We start from the raw sequence: 17,528 nt of genomic DNA, 5'->3' as shown, positions 1-17,528 counted from the left end.
TCTACATTTTCAACAAATATTACCATGCACATGCATTTAAATTCTAAATATCTGGTTATTAATGTAGATGGAAACAGCATATTTATTAGTTTTTTTTAAATATTAAATATCATTGCGCATTTTTCTGAAATATCAAATGCATCAATTTACCACTGCCTTTTGTTGTAACTTTCTAGCTGCTCCTTTATTTTTTAAATCTTCAATCATCTTTGAGATTTGGCCCACATACAGACAACAAATTAAATCCTCCCTGGGGGTCCCTGCAAGAATAGACTTGAAAAATATATTATGAATGCAAGAATTGTGTCCAACAATTATATATCTATAAGCCAAAAAACACCACGCTGCACAGACTATTATCAAAGAGGTTTTTTTCTTTCTTGAATCAGCGACGTCAGCGCTCCTGTTTGTCCCTACTGAGGCAGATTAAGATGTCTGACAGAAGGGACTTTTCCCAGGCTTTCTCTGGCTGCTCTGTTCCACATTGTTCCAGAGCTGGGGTGATATCCGACTATGCCACTGTTTCCTGACGTTGGACCTGGCCATCTTTCATCAGGGAATGTCTGAATAGGCTAGGGTTACACTGAGGGGGCACCTCCTTCTCTGCTCTGTGTGTGTGTGTGTGTGTGTATGTTGAGGGAAAGCTTGCTTATGTGCACACCAACTCCAGGAGTTTGCCCCTTTTCACCCGTTTCAATCAAGAGTCTTCTGATCCAGTTTAACCTTTTACTCCCCCCCCACCCTCCCCAACCCCGCTCCCCATCCCCCATCCGCTCACAGGAGCCCCACCGTTAACCCTTCTCCCCCAGTCATCTCCCCCTCCCCCAGAGCCTTGCTGAGAAGCAGGTGACTGATGTAGACTGTCGATATGGCCTACAGATAACATGAATAAAGGGTTCAACTCAACCCCCCCCCTCATCCTCTCCCCACCACACCCACTCACTCTTCCTCCTCTCTACTCTACCCCTCCCCAGCCCCTATGCAAATCTAAATACCCTCCTCCTCCTCCTCCTCCTCCTGCTCATTCATTGGGAGGGAAGCTTTGCAGCGGCTTGAAGCAGCAGAAGCAGCAGCAGCAGCAGCAGCAGCAGCAGCAGTGTGGGCTTTGTTGTGGACTACTGCCGAAAGAAAGACGACAGCGGAGAGACACGCACGGAGAGAACTGAGAAAGACAGAAAACAGACAATGAAGTGCAGATGATGAGAGCATATTAGGGAAAAAGTTTGGAGAAGGGAAAAAAAATAAAGAACACAGGGTAGAAAACAAATCAGAAAGAAAGAGTTGTTTCAAAGAGGGAACCAGGAAGCAACTGTACTGAGTGTTTATTGTTACGGACATTAATAGTACTACTACTACTGCCGCCGCCGCTGCTCTCACCACTACTACTACTTCTACTGCTGCTACTATAAACGATAGAAGTGAAGTTCTGCTTTTTCTGGTCAGGATTTCCTGGTGAGTTTAATGTCTACGAAATGGTGTCTTTTTGCTCTTTTGTATAAAACTTTTTTGCAGATCTTTTACTTTTATATTACCTGTGTTTTACCTTTGCTGTGTTTTGAGTAATTCTCATGATTAGGTTTACCAATGTGATGATTCTCTGCAGTATACTGAAGTGAAGTGCAGACACATTTATGTAGCAACATGTTTCTGAACATGTATCATTAAACTTTACTTCTTGTGAAAGCGTATTAACCTGCTTTTCTAATTCGAGAGATTAATTTTCACTGAAACTTCCTTAAAATGTGCACCAGTGAATACGGCACTCACTCAAGTTAAGAAGATTTCAGTCAATCATTTGCTTAATTCAGGAAGTGCTAGCTATGTTTTGGAAAATGATCATTTATTTCGATTTGATCCTTTTGTTACTGGAAAGCTATAAAAAAAAAAAAGTTAAACTAGCAGCTGTGCGGTTTTGGTGAACCATAAAAAGGGAAGTGAAATCTGGTGCAGTCTCTCCCCTCGGGGTGTAAATGATTAAAGGTGTTTTCTTTGTTTAGCATAAAGAATTTTCGAGTGAGTTCATTGAAAGAGACTAGTCGCCACGGCTAGACAGAAAGACTAAAAGTTTGAAGTTTTAATAGCATTTCTTGACTGTAATTAAGTTTGGAGCTCCATGTGTTTTTGATCATGTGTTTTTTTTTTTGTCTGTAAAGCATCAGGAATTAGTTTGCAAAAGGCTCAGGCGAGGATTAGTGGATATCAAATATTTTCTGTTCTTTAGATGTTTTAAGCACTCGCCTTTTTCTTTTGTGAAGCTGTACGATCCACAGCAGTCACGGCTGAATGATTGTGATTTTATTCTTTTCTCGATGTGTGTTTTGTGGGCGGTGTGCCATGCTGACGACTTTGTGCAGGAAAACATTTTTGTGTTTACACTATTTAAGTTCTCTCTCTGCCACCTACATGCACCTGAATCAGCGGTTTATACTTACTCTCTATTCCTGAGCTTCAGATTCACTCAAAAGAACAACCTGTGTCTGTGTGTGTGTGTGTGTGTGTGTGTGTGGCTGAACGAACTGTTCGCTGTGAGAGTGCTCGGCATGTGAGGATGTGTGTGTGTGTGTGTGTGTGTTGGTGGGGGTTGGGGGGGGGTGTAATTAGATGAGAGGCAACTCTGTGGAGCCCCTCCCCCCACCCCCCAGACAGCAGACACACGTTCTCATGCATGCACGCACACACACACACACACACTTGCACATACACACGTTTCCTCGGGCTGTGGCTTACACAGGTCAATAGGTCGAGTTGGAATTATATAGCCATGATCAGTACCATATGTCTCTATTTTTTTCTATTTTTTTTTGTTCTATATTTTTTTATAAGGACTAATCATGCAATTTTATAGTTAACTTGATGTTACATATGTATACACTGTTATACAATTGGTTCATCTTGTTGGTCTTAAAGGAGCATAACAAGGGTTTTGCAAGTTGTTTACTTATTTGTATTTATTCTACAATTCCAAGCAGCCATAGTTTTCACACAGTATGACAACGGATGGAAACCAGTGATTGCCTGAAATGGGAGTTAAAATATACAAAAATCTAAGCAGAGCGGTAACTTCCTGGTACCCCTACTGGTTTCCTAGCAACGACTCCCAGTGCTGCAAACTGTCATTTTTGAACTTTGGTTTTTGTCTAGATGAAACAAACTAAATGTAACATATAACTTTAGAGGTGCTGGTAGGTGGTTTTTGTTTCCTTTGGACAGAGCCAGGCTACCTGTTTCCTGTCTTTGTGCTAAACTACACTAACAGGCTGCTGGCTGTACCTTCATGTTCACTGTGCAGATACGAGAGTGTTGTTTATTTGCTCATCTAACTCTCTGCCAGAAAGTGAATAAGCGTATTTCCCCAAATGTCGAACTATTGTTTTAAGTCATTGCTTTAAAGTAACACAGTAGACATTTGCTGGTTCCAGCTTCCTAAATGTGAAAAGCTTTTTGTCTGTTTTATATCATGTGAAATTGAATATTTTCAGGTTTTGGACTTTTGGTATGAAAGAAACAATCAATTTGTAAATCACTTTGGGCCCTAGGAAATTGTGATGGCGTTTTCTAGCATTTTATTGGGCTTTTTTTTTAAATTTAAAAATAATAGGCACATTAATCAGTAATGAAAATTATTGTTAGTTGCAATACTAATAGCATGCAAAATGGTCAAAATGTAAGCAATACATCATTTTTAGTGATGTGGTCCTTTAAATCTCTAAAAACAAGTAGAGGACCTCCACCTCAATCATTATAAGCTCATTTTTTGCAGCCAATCATTGTGCAGCGTCAAAGACCTTGATTTCAAATTCTGGTGGATATTGCTAAGTTTCCAAAGATACCAGATATATCAGGCTAAGTTTGGGGGCGTTGTGTCTAGAAAATATCCTTTTGGAGGAACGATGTAGCCATGAAAACATGGAGTCTTGGGTTTAAACATTTCACTCTGTGTAAAAAGCTTCAATGAAGGGCTTCAACAAGCTGATACTGTTAGGCAGTGTGGAATTAAATTATTTTATAAGATTTTTTTGCAAGTTGTAGTTGAAATGCAGACATGATCAGATTTTTAAAGAATAAATTTGTTGATAAACTAATATATATTAGAATATGATATTACTCACTGGTGTGGAAACATTACATGTTGCCTGCCTTGGTGGCTGTCATGCAATGTGAACGGATTAGATTTTTTTTTTTTATAACAGGGAAAGATCAAAGAAGGCCCCTGACTCAGATTTCCTGTGGTGAATTAAAACCCGCTGATACTGATTGGTACCCTGCAAACAAATTTTGATCTGCCTTTGTAGGGCTTACGGCTTCAAGCTCGGGGTGAATAAGTGTGCCACTGTGCACGCAGGTTGGTATTGCTGTTCCTCTGTGAGCACGCATTGTGTGACCGCTCCTGGTGAGCGAGTGAGCCCTCGCCCTCTGAAACAAAACACTGCTCTATTCTACGCCCACTTTCACTCATTTCCCAATTAAGCAGCTTTCAGGGTGCCCCGACTGGCCCCTCAGAGAATACTGTAAACCTTCCATAGTCTCTCCATATCGCCCCAGTCAAGGAGGTTCTCATGAAAGCCTTGGCCCCCTGAGAGCCTCCACATGCACTCTCAGACCCCTGCTCTCACCAAGCAATACGTTTGTATTGAAATAGGAGATGGTTATCTTTCTTTCTTTCTTTCTTTCTTCTTTCTTTCTTTCTTTCTTTCACACATGATGATTTTGTGATCATATCTCAGAGTCACGCTCAGGCTAATGAAGACAGAAGGGGGTGGTGATGCCACTGCTTTGTGTCTTCTTTCTTCTTAACAATGGCTATTGCTTTTTTTCTCACTTATTGTCACTTAATCTCTATTTTAACACCTAAACTGATTGGCACTTTGGATTTACATTTCTGTCCTGAGCAATATCTTGCAGTTAGAGGTTGTCTGTGATCCAAATAACATCTTCAAGCAGACTGCTAGATTTTATTTTCAAGTAATGTTAGCTGTGTTTTTTACCTTGTTTGATTGTGAGCAGTAGTAGCACATTAGGTGAGTGAGAGGGGGGATGGCACACAGTTGAGGTCTGCAGCTAGATTTGAACCTGGGATGTTGCGATGACATGACTACTGTCCCAAACCCCTCATTGGCTGATGTTGTTGGTTGATCACAGAGACAGTACTTATAAAATCTATTGAGCCCCTTTGGAAGTTTTCAAATTTGACAATTTTCATGCAAAAATATGTTGTCGCTGACAATCAACAGTGAAACTGTCATTAGACTCTAAAAAAACTAAATTGAGACTAATAAAATGTCTTTGAGTGGTTTGGTTCAGCTGTAGTGGTTATTTAAAAAATGTTGGGATACGTTAGATGTTTAAAAATTTGGAAAGGCTAATATGGTATTTCCAATATTCACACTATGTCTGCCAATATACACAAGAATATTGGTATCAGTGTGTAGGTCAGCTGCTGAGTTTATATAACTTGAAGTACAATTTCAAATGAGTCCTATCTGTTGATATAAAAACGGGTTGGAAAAAGCTTTCATTTGCTTCCATCACATAGACAGAAATAATGGTAAATAAATAACTGGTAAATAAAGGATAAATAAATACATTGAGATGAATTGGTAACAGACTATTTTAGCCACCAAAAATTAATTCATAATACAGGCTTATCCACACCACATCTTCATTTAATGTTTATTATAGCTAAGTATAATTTATCATAGTTTTGATTTTTAAATATTTTGTCTTTTTATAAGTTTGAGTCCTGTTTTTGTTTTTTATCTCAGCTTTAATATATCTTTTTGTATATTGTGTTTTTACAAGTAGGTATTATTGTTACTTGCTAAATATTCAGTAAAGTTTAATCTTTAAAATGTATTTATACGTGTTTGTTCATATTTCAACAGTAAAATGTATCTCTCAGTACACATCTTGGTCACAACTCTTAAAACTAAATTTAAGGGATTCTTTTGAAATATGATGTTGTATTTGTTTACTTTAAAAATAAATACTGCCTGATATATTGCTATCATATTTTTCAATTTCTCAAATACTAATTTTGGTGTCTGCCATAAAAGTCCAGTAATCTTATGAGCGCTATTTTTGTTGTGTTGATTGAAGCAGAAGGTTTGAGGAATCATCCAGCGGGCAGGTCTCTAGGGGTTTCTGACTTCTGACTCTGATTTCAGTGGAGGGAGGGGCTAAATACAAAGGACCTGCCAATCTCAGGGGACTGGGTAAATAAATAAGAAAATCCCTTGTGCAGGATTACTCAGTTACTCAGTTTTCCCTCTGTCTTTGTCTTCCCAAATTTTTCATCATTTGTGGTGAAAAATGTTCTGAAATTTGACATTTCTAATAATACAAACCATTCTTTGGCTCAAGGACCTACAGCAAAGTTGATTCTCTGAACATGTCTTTGTTTGGAGCCTCTGTGTATTGATGAAGGGCAAATCTAATTAGGATGTCGGGAGGTTGTGTTCACAAAATGACATTTTGTGCTGGGGATTTTTATTTTATTTGCTTCAACATATGTATCCCAATTTTTAATGTCCAAATTAAAATCATATCATCATGCTCTTTGATCATCTTTAATGCAATACAATCTTGCACGTGGATTGCAAGTAGAATAACAATAACATGTTTCTTTCGGTTTCTTCTCCTTCTCATATCCCATTTTTCCAGTTACCCTCCCTGGTGCGCTCCTCGCCCCCGTCTCTTCCACCTCATCCTCCCTCACTACACGTCGCTCCTCTTCCAACTCCTCCTCCGCCATGCAGACCTCATACCGACTTCCCAACCCCTTGCCACCCCTCCCCGTGCGCAAGGGTGTCCGAGGTCGTCGTCCCAAATCCCAGACTATTGCTTTGTTGAAGGCAGCGGCTGAGGCTGCTGCGGCGGCAGCAGCAGTAAATGGAGCATCACAGAGCCCTGCCAGAACTAGCTCTGGGGCTCAACTGGCCCCCAGACCACACAGGAAGAGAGGACCCAAGCCTGGGAGCAAGGTGAGATGTCACAAGAATTGTAATCTGTTAAACTGCGGTCCGCTGAACCTGCCATGTTATATTTTATGTATTATGGAAGAGCTGATTTTGATAAAGAGTAGACAAGGTCAGAGGTGGACTTTTTGAGAGAAGGAGGGAGGAGTTCTTGTGGATGTTTAGGCATGATAAAAAACCCACTGAGGAGAAGTGCTTCATTTTAGAAGCTGCTGTATATACTGCTGTGCTGTTCATTGGTAGTCGTTAAATAGTTAAAAACACCTTCAATAAATCATTAACTAACAGCCTTTGTAGGTTACAGAGAGTTAATGAGATAGGGTTTGTTTGTTTTTTGCTCCAGAGGAAACCTCGGGTGGTGCAATCCCTCGGGGCGTCGTCAGTTACAGCTCCGCCTCCAGAGACCAGACTGAGCTCCAGCCATGTCTCAGCGGACAACAACCATAGCAACAGCTCAAATGTAGTTTGCACAGGTAAATTGGATAACAGATGCAACTGAGTCTGATTCCTGAATGTATACTCATGTATATATGGTGGGTTTTAGCATCTGATGGTGAACTAGCTCGATTCTACAGTCAAGGATGAAAATGTCAAGTTGTCTTTGCTCTTGTTGATGTTTTTCTCTCATTGTGTCATCCCAGTGTGCGTCTATGTGAACAAACATGGTAACTACGGCCCCCATCTTGACCGAAAACTAGTGCAGCAGCTCCCAGACCACTTTGGCCCAGCTCCAGTCAACGCAGTGCTTCAGCAGGCTGTTCAGGCCTGCGTGGACTGCACGTACCAGCCCTCTGTGCTGCTGTCATTCCTACAGAGCCAATCCCACACAGGAGGAGAGGTCATCAGAGGTAAACATAGCGAACATCACAAACTATTCCCTCTGAGAGATGATGTCCTCAAATTGCTTGTTTTATTGGACTAACAGTGCAAACCCCAAATGTATTCACTGTGAAATGAGATGAAAAGGAGGAAATCCTCATTTGAAAAGCTGGAATCAGCAAATATTTGCCATTTTTGCCTGAAGAATTATTTCGAGGGTTAAACGGTCACCAAAATTGTTGATTAATAATCATTTTTACATTACTCCAGTGGATGTTAGACCACATACTGTGAAAGGAATAGTTCAACATTTTAAGAAATATGCTTCATTGCTCTCTTGCCAACAGTTACATAAAAAGATCAATAACATTCATGTCTGTACGGTAAATATGAAGCTATAGCCTGCAGCCAGTTAGCTTAGCTCAGCATTTTTACACTTACTTTGTACATATTAACCGAACAGGATATAACATGTTAATTAAGAGGCTTTAGAGGTGCTGGTAGGCTGATTTTGTTACCCTTAAGTAGGGTCAGGCTAGCTGTTTCCCTTTGCTTCCAGTGTTTATGCTAAGCTAAGCTAATCATCTTTTGGCTTCAGCCTCATTTTTTCCGTACATGAGAGATCTTCTCTCTCAAGTCCTAGCAAGAAAGCAAATAAGTGTACTTCCCAAAATGTCGAACTGTTACTTTAACTGTCACTGCTTCTTAAAAAGCAGTTCTAGATAAATTCTAATGTATTCCTGTAACGCCATATAGCCCGGATAGGCAATCAGCCAGGTGAAATTGGTTTAAGCACACACTTGTGGGGCATGAATGTTACTTGGCTGTGTGTGTGTGTGTGTGTGAGAGAGAGAGAGAGAGAGAAGGGGGAGGAGGAATAAAAGACAGTGCCTGTGGCAGCAGCTGATGTGAGCACTGTGTCTGTAATCAGAAGTGACATGTGCGTCTAACCTGGTTTGCGATGCTGGGATTGGGTCTCCCTTGGGGGGCCGGATTGGGAGGGTATGGGTGAGGTTGGGTGGGAAGGAGGGGGAGGGGAGGGGGTTAATTTGTGGATTTGTGCAAGCTTGGCTTGGGTGGGAGGGTGAGGTTCAGGGTGAGGGATGGGGTGAAAAGTGTGGGTTTGTGCTTATAAAGGGAGGGAGCTAACCCAAAACCATCTGCTGTTTTTCTTTAACTGTGAATACAAACAGCGTGTGTGAGCGGGTGTGTGTACATCTATACAGCACACAGAATAATAGCTGTTTGTGTTTTGCCCTCCAGTGCGGTCAGAGCATGGTATCCGCTATGTGAAACTGCCCTCTGCCTCCAGTGCTTCGTCTGTGCTGCGGTTCCTGGAGAACATGTGTCAACATCTGGAGAGTGACAGTCTGTTCAGTTCGCAGCCATTCAGCTCCTACAGCAAAAACACACGCTTCTACGACAGGACAAAGTCAGGTGGGCAAATGTGTGGATGCAGGAATTGAGAAGGGAGGGAGACTAAATATTTGACAAAAGGATTTAGCTTTTGATTCACTTCCTAAGAACAAAAGTGTCACCACACAAACAAAATGACTGCATTTCATCAATTTATGTAAAAGGCAAAAAAGATATAAGATTATATTAAAGACAGTTTGGTAGGCAGTTAGACTATGTTCCTAGGACAATCAATAATTATTTTTGTGTGGATATAGATTGATTTGTGGATTCAGAAATGTTTTAACAAATTTTTAAATATTGTTAGAGGGAATCTTTGAACAATTTTACATGATATACTGTATGTTTTTGATACAGGCTCTGATCTAAATGCAGATAAAAAGAAAACATTTTCTGTTAATAAAATAAGTTTAGAGGATTGTGCGACCTTTTTGGAGGTATGAGTTCTAAATGCTTTATACTAGAAGCTTTTATCTCCATCATTCTTGAAATGAGACATACATCAGACCTACTGAGTGAATCTCCTCGAGTCTTCCTACATATTATAAGTCAGTCATTTTATGAATGTTTGTATAGTCCTGTAATGAATGTGAAGCAACTTTCTGTTTTCTATTTGTGTTCGTGGTTTCTTTATCTCTCTTTATCCTTTCTTGAAACAGAACCACTGTCCCACACCGAGAACGGCCTGTCTAATGACGATTCCACAAAGGATCCTGCTCCCAGCACCCGATCCCTTCACACCGCGTCAGACTACCGAGCCACAAAGAAGGAGCGGCCATATTACCCTGGACACACACACACACCGCCACCCTTACGACGCGTCAGCTCCAACCCGACCGAAATTGGCCCAATACGTACACACAGACGAGTGGAGGGTAGGGTCAAGTACACACACACACAGTCACTAATACACACACCAGAGTAACATGATATTTATTTTATTTTTATTGCAACAGCTCAACACGTAACAGAACAACTCAAGCACAGAATGGTTCTGGGATAGCCTGTACAAGCGGGGTCTATCTCTCATAAAATATCTCTGTTGTTTTAACCTTTTCTCTCCACTTTTCACTTATTGGAGGTTGCAACTAAACCAGGAGACTGTGATCGTTTTTCCTATTGGAAGCAAAATCTTTAATGAATAACTTAAATTATTGTCTGGTACGTTCTGTGTTGCCTGTTGTCAGGGGATTTATTTTGTGGGACTTCCCATTTTAAAGTATGTCCTGCATTTTTCCTGGACCTTAAGAAAAAAGGATAGTTATCTTTTCCGCTAACAGTCCATCACCTCAATAGTTGATGTTTCCGCAACATTTTCGGGCATTTGAAAGGCATTTATGACCCAGGTATCATCAATATCTGACCTCAGTAAACAAATAAAATCATGAACAGATAGCATGATAATTGGTAAATATAGTTTGCAAACATGAGTCTGATTTGGTTCTCTGTTCTTTTGTCTTTACAATCTCCAGCAGCAAGCTCAACAACAGGCCCAGACCATGTGACACAGGAAAAGGAGAGTTCAGGGAACGACGCCTCCTCCTGGTCAGTTGGCGATGTTGTACGGTTTGTCCAAGAAGTTGATCCCCAAACTCTCGGCCCGCATGTTGAACTGTTCAGGAAACATGTGAGTAATTCTATTATACGAACTGTGTTCTTTGTCCTATTTACTTTAATTGTCAACATACTACAAGCCGCCGGTTCACCCCCTGTGTGTTTCATGCAATCGCCTGGTTAAATAAACTGTTCCAGACCTTTTTAGGGCCCCAATATACTCTACAGAAACTGCTTGCTGGATGGTCAAACATCTTTGAAAACTTCCCTTTTAAGCTTTTTTCTAAAAAAAAAATTTGTTGTGCAACTACTTCTGTCACTTCTGTTACTTTTTCTGACACTTGTCATGTTTGCAACGGAGTGCAACACTATGAATACCATCTAGCAGAGACTGTCAGAAATATTTAACAATTATCGCATCTCCCCTGAACTCTATGACGGGCAACTTTTCACTAATGGCCGGGTTATGCAAGAAAACGACTTAATTTGTATGATTTGTTGTCCGACCATGAAGGAAGGCAAAAGTGTTTATAGTTGCCCCGGATGGTCACAATAGAAGGCGGGGTGAAATAGAGTCATGGGGGGGAGATGAGATAATCGTTTACATCTGGGGATAACGGCACACATTTTCAGACGGTGCCTCCTGGAAGTCATGTTGCACTCAGTTGTAAACATGAAAAGTGACAGAAATAATTGTGGAACAAATAAAAAAAGAGAGCAACATTCAAATCCTGCTTAAATTCTCACCTCTGCACAGCTGGCCAATCACTGTCTGTTTGGGAAAGTTACAGATATTGTCGCAGCATTGGAAAGGTGTGGGAGGAGGAGGTTCCTGAAGCCATTTGACCAAACGACAAACACTTCTGATGAAGTATACTTATGCTTTTAGTGACCTTGCTCAATACAAACCAGTCTGGAATTTCCATCATTCAATGCCTTTATCAAGTCATCAGCGTTTTGATCAACTTGTTCTGAGAGATGTTTGTAGCCTGCCCTCCTGCTGACAGCATGTTCCTCTCTCCACAGGAGATTGATGGCACAGCTCTAATGCTGCTGCGCAGTGATGTCATAATGAAATACATGGGACTGAAGCTGGGCCCGGCGCTCAAACTCTGTCATCACATCGAGAAGCTGAAACAGACCAAACAATAGAGATGGAGGCGCTCTTCTCTCACTGGCAAACAAACACACAAACAAAGTCATTATTCTACAGGGAATTAGTGCAGTATAAACCCACCTGAACCAGGGTCGTAGCTACAAAGAAGACACTGAGGTCATGTCTTCCGTTTTTTTTTCTTTGTGAGTTTGGGGGTTTTAACAACCTGCAGGGAGTTCACTGATAAAAATGTACACATAGTGGGTATTTTATGAAGTGATTCCAGTATATTTATACTCAACCTGTTTAATTTGTCTTCTTTTAGGCCAACAGATGAATTAATCAATAAAAACATGAAAAATCTAAGTAATTAAAGAAATCAAGATCTTCTTTTTGGTTTCTGTTGATATCGATATTTATTTTGTTGTACTTTGGATGACTCGTGACCTCAGTGTTTCTAAAATCCTTGCTACGGCCCTGATCTGGTTTTTAAAAAATTTACAGACCACAGTTTACTTTTATATTAAAGCAGATACACAGTACATCAATTAATAATTTGCCTCAGTGTGATTAGTATCAAATTCCTGAGCATAGGTGTGAGTTTTGTTCATATTAGTGTCTTTTTGCCTTACTATGAACAACTAGAGGCCATATTTAAATCCACATTTTAATTTACCTCTACATTAACACTTTTACACACAAACGCAAGACATACACTGTAGGTTTTGCAGCTTTATCTCTTTGGATGTTTAGCTGTTTTTTTTTTTTTTTCCCTACTCATAATTTCAGGACGGAGCCTCTACATACAAGTTTGGGAAGGTTAGTTCAGGTACTGGCAGTGAATGTCTCACTGCATTCTTTCTACCAATGCAATAACAATTCTGACTGATTGCTCTTTTATAGACTGTCGTAAATGCAAGCCAGTGAATGTAAGAAGTCATGAGCATTATTACCAAGAGGTACTGAACAACTGGAGTGCCCCAGTTATCTGAATGAGAAGTGTTGCTCCCTAAAGTCAGTCAATCAATAAAAACAATTTTATTCATAAAAATCATTCATAAATTAACTATTCATAAATTAACTTTGGCAGAGAAGGCACAACTTGTGGATATCTTATTAAGAAAGAAAATGTTTCATTTGTTGTTGTTTTGCAGCGCGAGCTGTAGATGCAGAAAATCAGTCACTGAAGAGTTATTTTTTTATTCTTTATTTGTGTCTGTTTCATGTGCTGGAAGACATTCAAGCTGAACGATCTCAGCTTGAGCACTGACTTTGCTACATGATTGTATTATGCTTGGGCAGCCACACTATCAAACACACACACACAAACATAAGACATACACACACAATGACTGGAATACTAGAAATGTTGACATTAAAGGGGACCTATTATGCTTTTCCTTATTTTCAGTCATAGATATATAATGTTACAATGTCAGATGTTCACATTAAACGTGGCCAAAGTGTCAAATAATGAGGTAAACGTATGTAGAAATAATCTCTGTAAGCAAAAAGCACCAGCTTCAGAGTGCTCTGAATGCTTGGTTTTTTCTGCTTTCAGCCGGAGCTGATGTCAACTGGTGACGGATTTCTTCATATGGTCATCTGCTTCATGCACAGCATGCAAGATCACTGCTGGCATTCCCATTGTTTTGGGGGTAGTCACGCCGAGCCATGACTCAAGTTGAGCTGGCATGCTGTGAGTGTTTTTCCATTACACAGCATGGCAAACTAAAATAAGTAGTTAATCTGTTGGAGGTGTGCTGGTCGTCTGCAGTTCTTCATCAAACACCATCATCACTGCGGCTGTTTCTGCTTGTACTATTCCTCCGTGCATTATTTCCATCTGATCCGCTGAACAAATGGCTCCAAATATCTCTATGTTGTTGTGTCGCCTGGTTTTTAGCGCCGCTAATGAAGCTCTGCTTATTCGGTTAGGAACCCATTTCATTTCCTGTAAATTCTTCACAATAAAAGTTTCCCATTATTTAGTCATTTAAAGGCTTTTAATTTAAAGCAGTAAAGCGGGATTTGTTGGGTTTGCATCAGCAGTAACTTAAAACAATTCAGATACGGCTACTCCTCGGCAGGCTTCCGGAAAGCTGGCCAATCAGAACAGAGTGGGCTCATCGGGAGGGGGACCTTAAAGAGACAGGAGCTAAGACTGCCTGTTAGAGACAGAAGCTGAACTGAGGGGCTGCATAAAGGGCCAGTATAAGATATATAAGGAGCAAAAATCCCCGGCAGTGTATCAGGCAAAGCTACTTTAGTGAAGAATAAAGGTACAGAGGTGGAAATGAGCATATTAGGTCCCTTTTAAAGTAAAGGCAAGGTCATTAACTGTCAAGTTTGAATGCTGTACAGAAAAGTGCTCCTAAATGAGTACAAGATCGAGAAACTGTTTTGTATAAAGTAAAGCCAAAAGGTTGTTTTTTTGATATCATTTTGTACTGTAACAAAGTGTATCAACCTGTATCAAGCGTAAGTGTAATCAAGTTTAATTCTGCCTGAAATCGTTTTTGTGTGTACCATCAAATAACTACCTACAGGACGATGTTGTGTCAGAGTAATTATTCACTTCAGTCTCAAAGTATTTGTCTGTTTTCGATGGCAGAAATACTATTTTTCTGAACATTTCAGAACCATTTTCAAACCAAATCATGTCTGTTGTAGCTGCATTTCACACTGTTGCTCTCCCATAGTGGTAACAAGTTGATACTTGAAACCGTCTTGCTTTAATGTGAAACTCAGGTTTTAGTAGTTTCCTAGAAGATGTTTTACATCATTAGCATTTTGTGTTCATGATTACAACATAGAGGGACTGCACAATAACCAACTATGTATATTTTTATGCCTTGTCATCTATCGCTCCGCAGCATTTCATATGTATATATTCAACTTTTTACTGTAAGTTCAAAAAAAAAGATGTTTGTTAAATATGTTTGATATGCATTCACACAATTAAACATTTGTTTACATCATCTTAGTGTTTGAGACCCCAGCATAAGGCCACCATAGTAGATACTAGCACATTTATTTTTTATGCCCAGTCCAGTGGTTCCCAACCTTCTTGGAATGTGACCCCTTAAAACAAAAGAAGAGGATGACTTGTAACCCATCATCACTTTTTTTCTGTTTTATTTTTAGAGACCTGAAAAGCTAAGTTTTGAAATGAATAGCATAGCAAAAATGTTCTGCTTTCCTGTTCTGTCAATCCTCTTGCAACTCCTCAGCTTTTGAGGGGTTACAAGGGTCCGTAGTTTTGCAACCACTATTCAGTATCCTGAAACATTCAAGAGCACTGGCAGAGCTCAATGTTCTTAAAGTTTTGCTGGTTTTGTGTGTGAATCTGTTTGTGTGGGTATGGGGGTTGAGGGTCAAATGATCATGGATGTCTTATTTAAGGAGAGTGACAGGCCTATAGGAATCATTGTTCAAAAGATCAGCAGTTCAAATAGCTAGTCAGCAGCACTTGGGATAAACAGGCTCATTATGGCTCCTCTTGTAGATTCTTTATGAATGGTATATGCGGTTTCCTGGCTCTGAAGTCAGCTACAACTATAGCCTAGCCTGACCTACTGTTTCATCTGATAAACGTTTAATGTTGTCTGAAAGAAACTCTAAAATCAGGAGGCAAACTAAGGCTATGTACTGAGTGGCTTTTTAAAAAAGGTTGTGATGACTCCTGAAAAGAGAGTTATTGTCTCTGAAATGAAGACAGAGACATTGCCATAGCACACAGCCTATATGGCATCAAGTACCTGTAAGTTAAATGAATAAAAGATAAAGCGATAATAATAATAATAATAATAAAAAACTGGAATAATATAACTGTGGGTAAAAGTAGTGGTTACGACGGCGTATACAGTAGCATTCACTTAAGAAACATCGAGGCTGTTTGGTAATTAACACTACAGTATATGAATCTGCCAATTATCGATAAATCAAGAGGAACTTCTGTCACAGGTTGTTCAAACCGTCGGTTCAGTTAAGAGAGGACACCAGGACTATTGGCTAGAGGCTAACGGTTAACGCTATATGTCGGTGTGTTAACGTAAATAAACAAAACGCGGTGACAAGTTCCAAAGAGACAGCTGTCCTTGTCCTCAGGATAGTCTCCCATCAGAGTGAGTGTACACACAATAACCGCTCAGACACGGACACAAGTTAACTAGTTACCTAACTAGTTAGCTAGCCCGAAAGACGTTAACTGAAGGTGACTTGTGTTGCTAGGACACAGCTTGGCTCGTTTAGTTGTTGCCGATGGTTGACAAAATGGAACTTAGAACGTCTTTAACTCACTCACAGTTGTGCAGTCAAGACAGATCAAAAAACAGATAAGTACGTGCGTGACATTACTCAGTTCCTCAAATGTATCGAGACCAGGGAGGAAATAAAACCAAATTAATTCAGGTAATGTCATCATAATGCTGTTTCTTAACAGGCAACCCACAAATAATGTTAACATTTTATCAAAGGTATGAGAAGAGGTATGAGGTAGTTTTCTCACAATTCTGAAGTGCTCTGTGAAAATAATGAGATCTAGAACCAGATGTTTGAAGTTTTTAGGGGCTAAAGTTTAAGTTATGTCTCATTAAAAACGTATTTACACGTTTATTCACATTTTATACAGAAATTGTAAATACAGAAGTGATTCTAATCTGCTAAGTCCTAGCTAGAACCAGCTTTTTTTAGAAGTAAGTAAGTAAGTAAGTAATGTTAAGTAAGTTTTTAGGGGTAAAATGCAAGTTATGTCTCAAGTTAGTCAAGACAAGTCCAAGTAAAGTCTGATATCTTGTCAAAGCAAATCTCAAGTCTCAGGTTTTAAAAGTCCCTGTGGACAAGTTCAAGTCAAGTCACAAGTAAGCAAAATGCAAATTTGTCAGGTCTCTGAATACTTACCATTATAATTAATTGGCATTTAAACATTTTCCTTTCAAAGTTGTGGTCATACATACATAATTGACCAAGATCCATTGAATGCATCTGGTGTGCAGTTTCTGTCATTTATTTATTTTTCTTGCATTTCATCAGGTCAAAACTTGAGACTTGAATGTTTTCGCTCTCAAGTCAAATCTTTCAAGAGTCAGGTCTCAGAGCAGTTACTCTTAAGTCAAGTTTCAGTTTGACTTGACTCAAGTCTTAAGTCTACAGCCTTGAAGTTATAATTATGAGAAAACTCAAACATGTTTTTCTTTTGACCTGTTGAGCCTATTTTTCAGTTCACCCATAATGAGTCTAAGTTGAATCTTGTTTAATACTGGACTATTGGCGACAGCATTTTTAGGAGAAATTCTGTAATTAAGGCTGAAACTAGATAATATTAAAACACTGCCATCTAGTGGAGAGATTATCTCCATGCACTTGGTTCAGATTGGGAGGAAATGAAGTGTCACACAAAAGGCCTTCCGTTTCAACGCAATCACATTTATTGGCTTTTTTTCTATGCACAGTTACTAAGCAGCCTGATGAGCTGTTAAAATGAATTAGTAATAGAATAATGGAATTTTCACAATGTTGTACCCACCCCCCCAAAAAATAAATACAAGACTGAAGGTGTTGCACAGCTCCAAAAGATACAAAGGCTTGGAAATAATCATGTAAACTTTGAAAAAAAAACTTCTTTGTTTTTATTCTTTTATTTATTTATTTTACAAAAGAAAGAATTT

The 17,528-nt window shown here is 39.5% G+C and overlaps 1 protein-coding gene across 4 annotated transcripts in view; it reads left to right on the top strand.

Moving 5' to 3' along the window:
* scml2 (Scm polycomb group protein like 2) overlaps positions 1-13,307 on the top strand; it is a 29,120-nt gene extending 15,813 nt beyond the window's left edge. For 3 of the 4 annotated variants that reach the window (XM_042414882.1, XM_042414895.1, XM_042414905.1), the window contains 7 exons: positions 6,661-6,980; positions 7,318-7,447; positions 7,616-7,822; positions 9,057-9,230; positions 9,869-10,084; positions 10,682-10,836; positions 11,790-13,307. In XM_042414882.1, coding sequence (XP_042270816.1) covers positions 6,661-6,980; positions 7,318-7,447; positions 7,616-7,822; positions 9,057-9,230; positions 9,869-10,084; positions 10,682-10,836; positions 11,790-11,915 — 1,328 coding nt within the window. In that variant the 3' untranslated portion in view covers positions 11,916-13,307. The remainder of the gene's footprint in view (positions 1-6,660; positions 6,981-7,317; positions 7,448-7,615; positions 7,823-9,056; positions 9,231-9,868; positions 10,085-10,681; positions 10,837-11,789) is intronic. The other variant, XM_042414887.1, reaches the window with a different exon arrangement.
* Positions 13,308-17,528: the final 4,221 nt, after the last annotated feature.

Source organism: Thunnus maccoyii, chromosome 1, assembly GCF_910596095.1.
Source record: "Thunnus maccoyii chromosome 1, fThuMac1.1, whole genome shotgun sequence".
In the NCBI taxonomy this organism is placed as follows: Eukaryota; Metazoa; Chordata; class Actinopteri; order Scombriformes; family Scombridae; genus Thunnus; species Thunnus maccoyii.
Note: the sequence above shows the minus strand (reverse complement) of the source record. Positions and strands in the feature narration are given on the sequence as shown.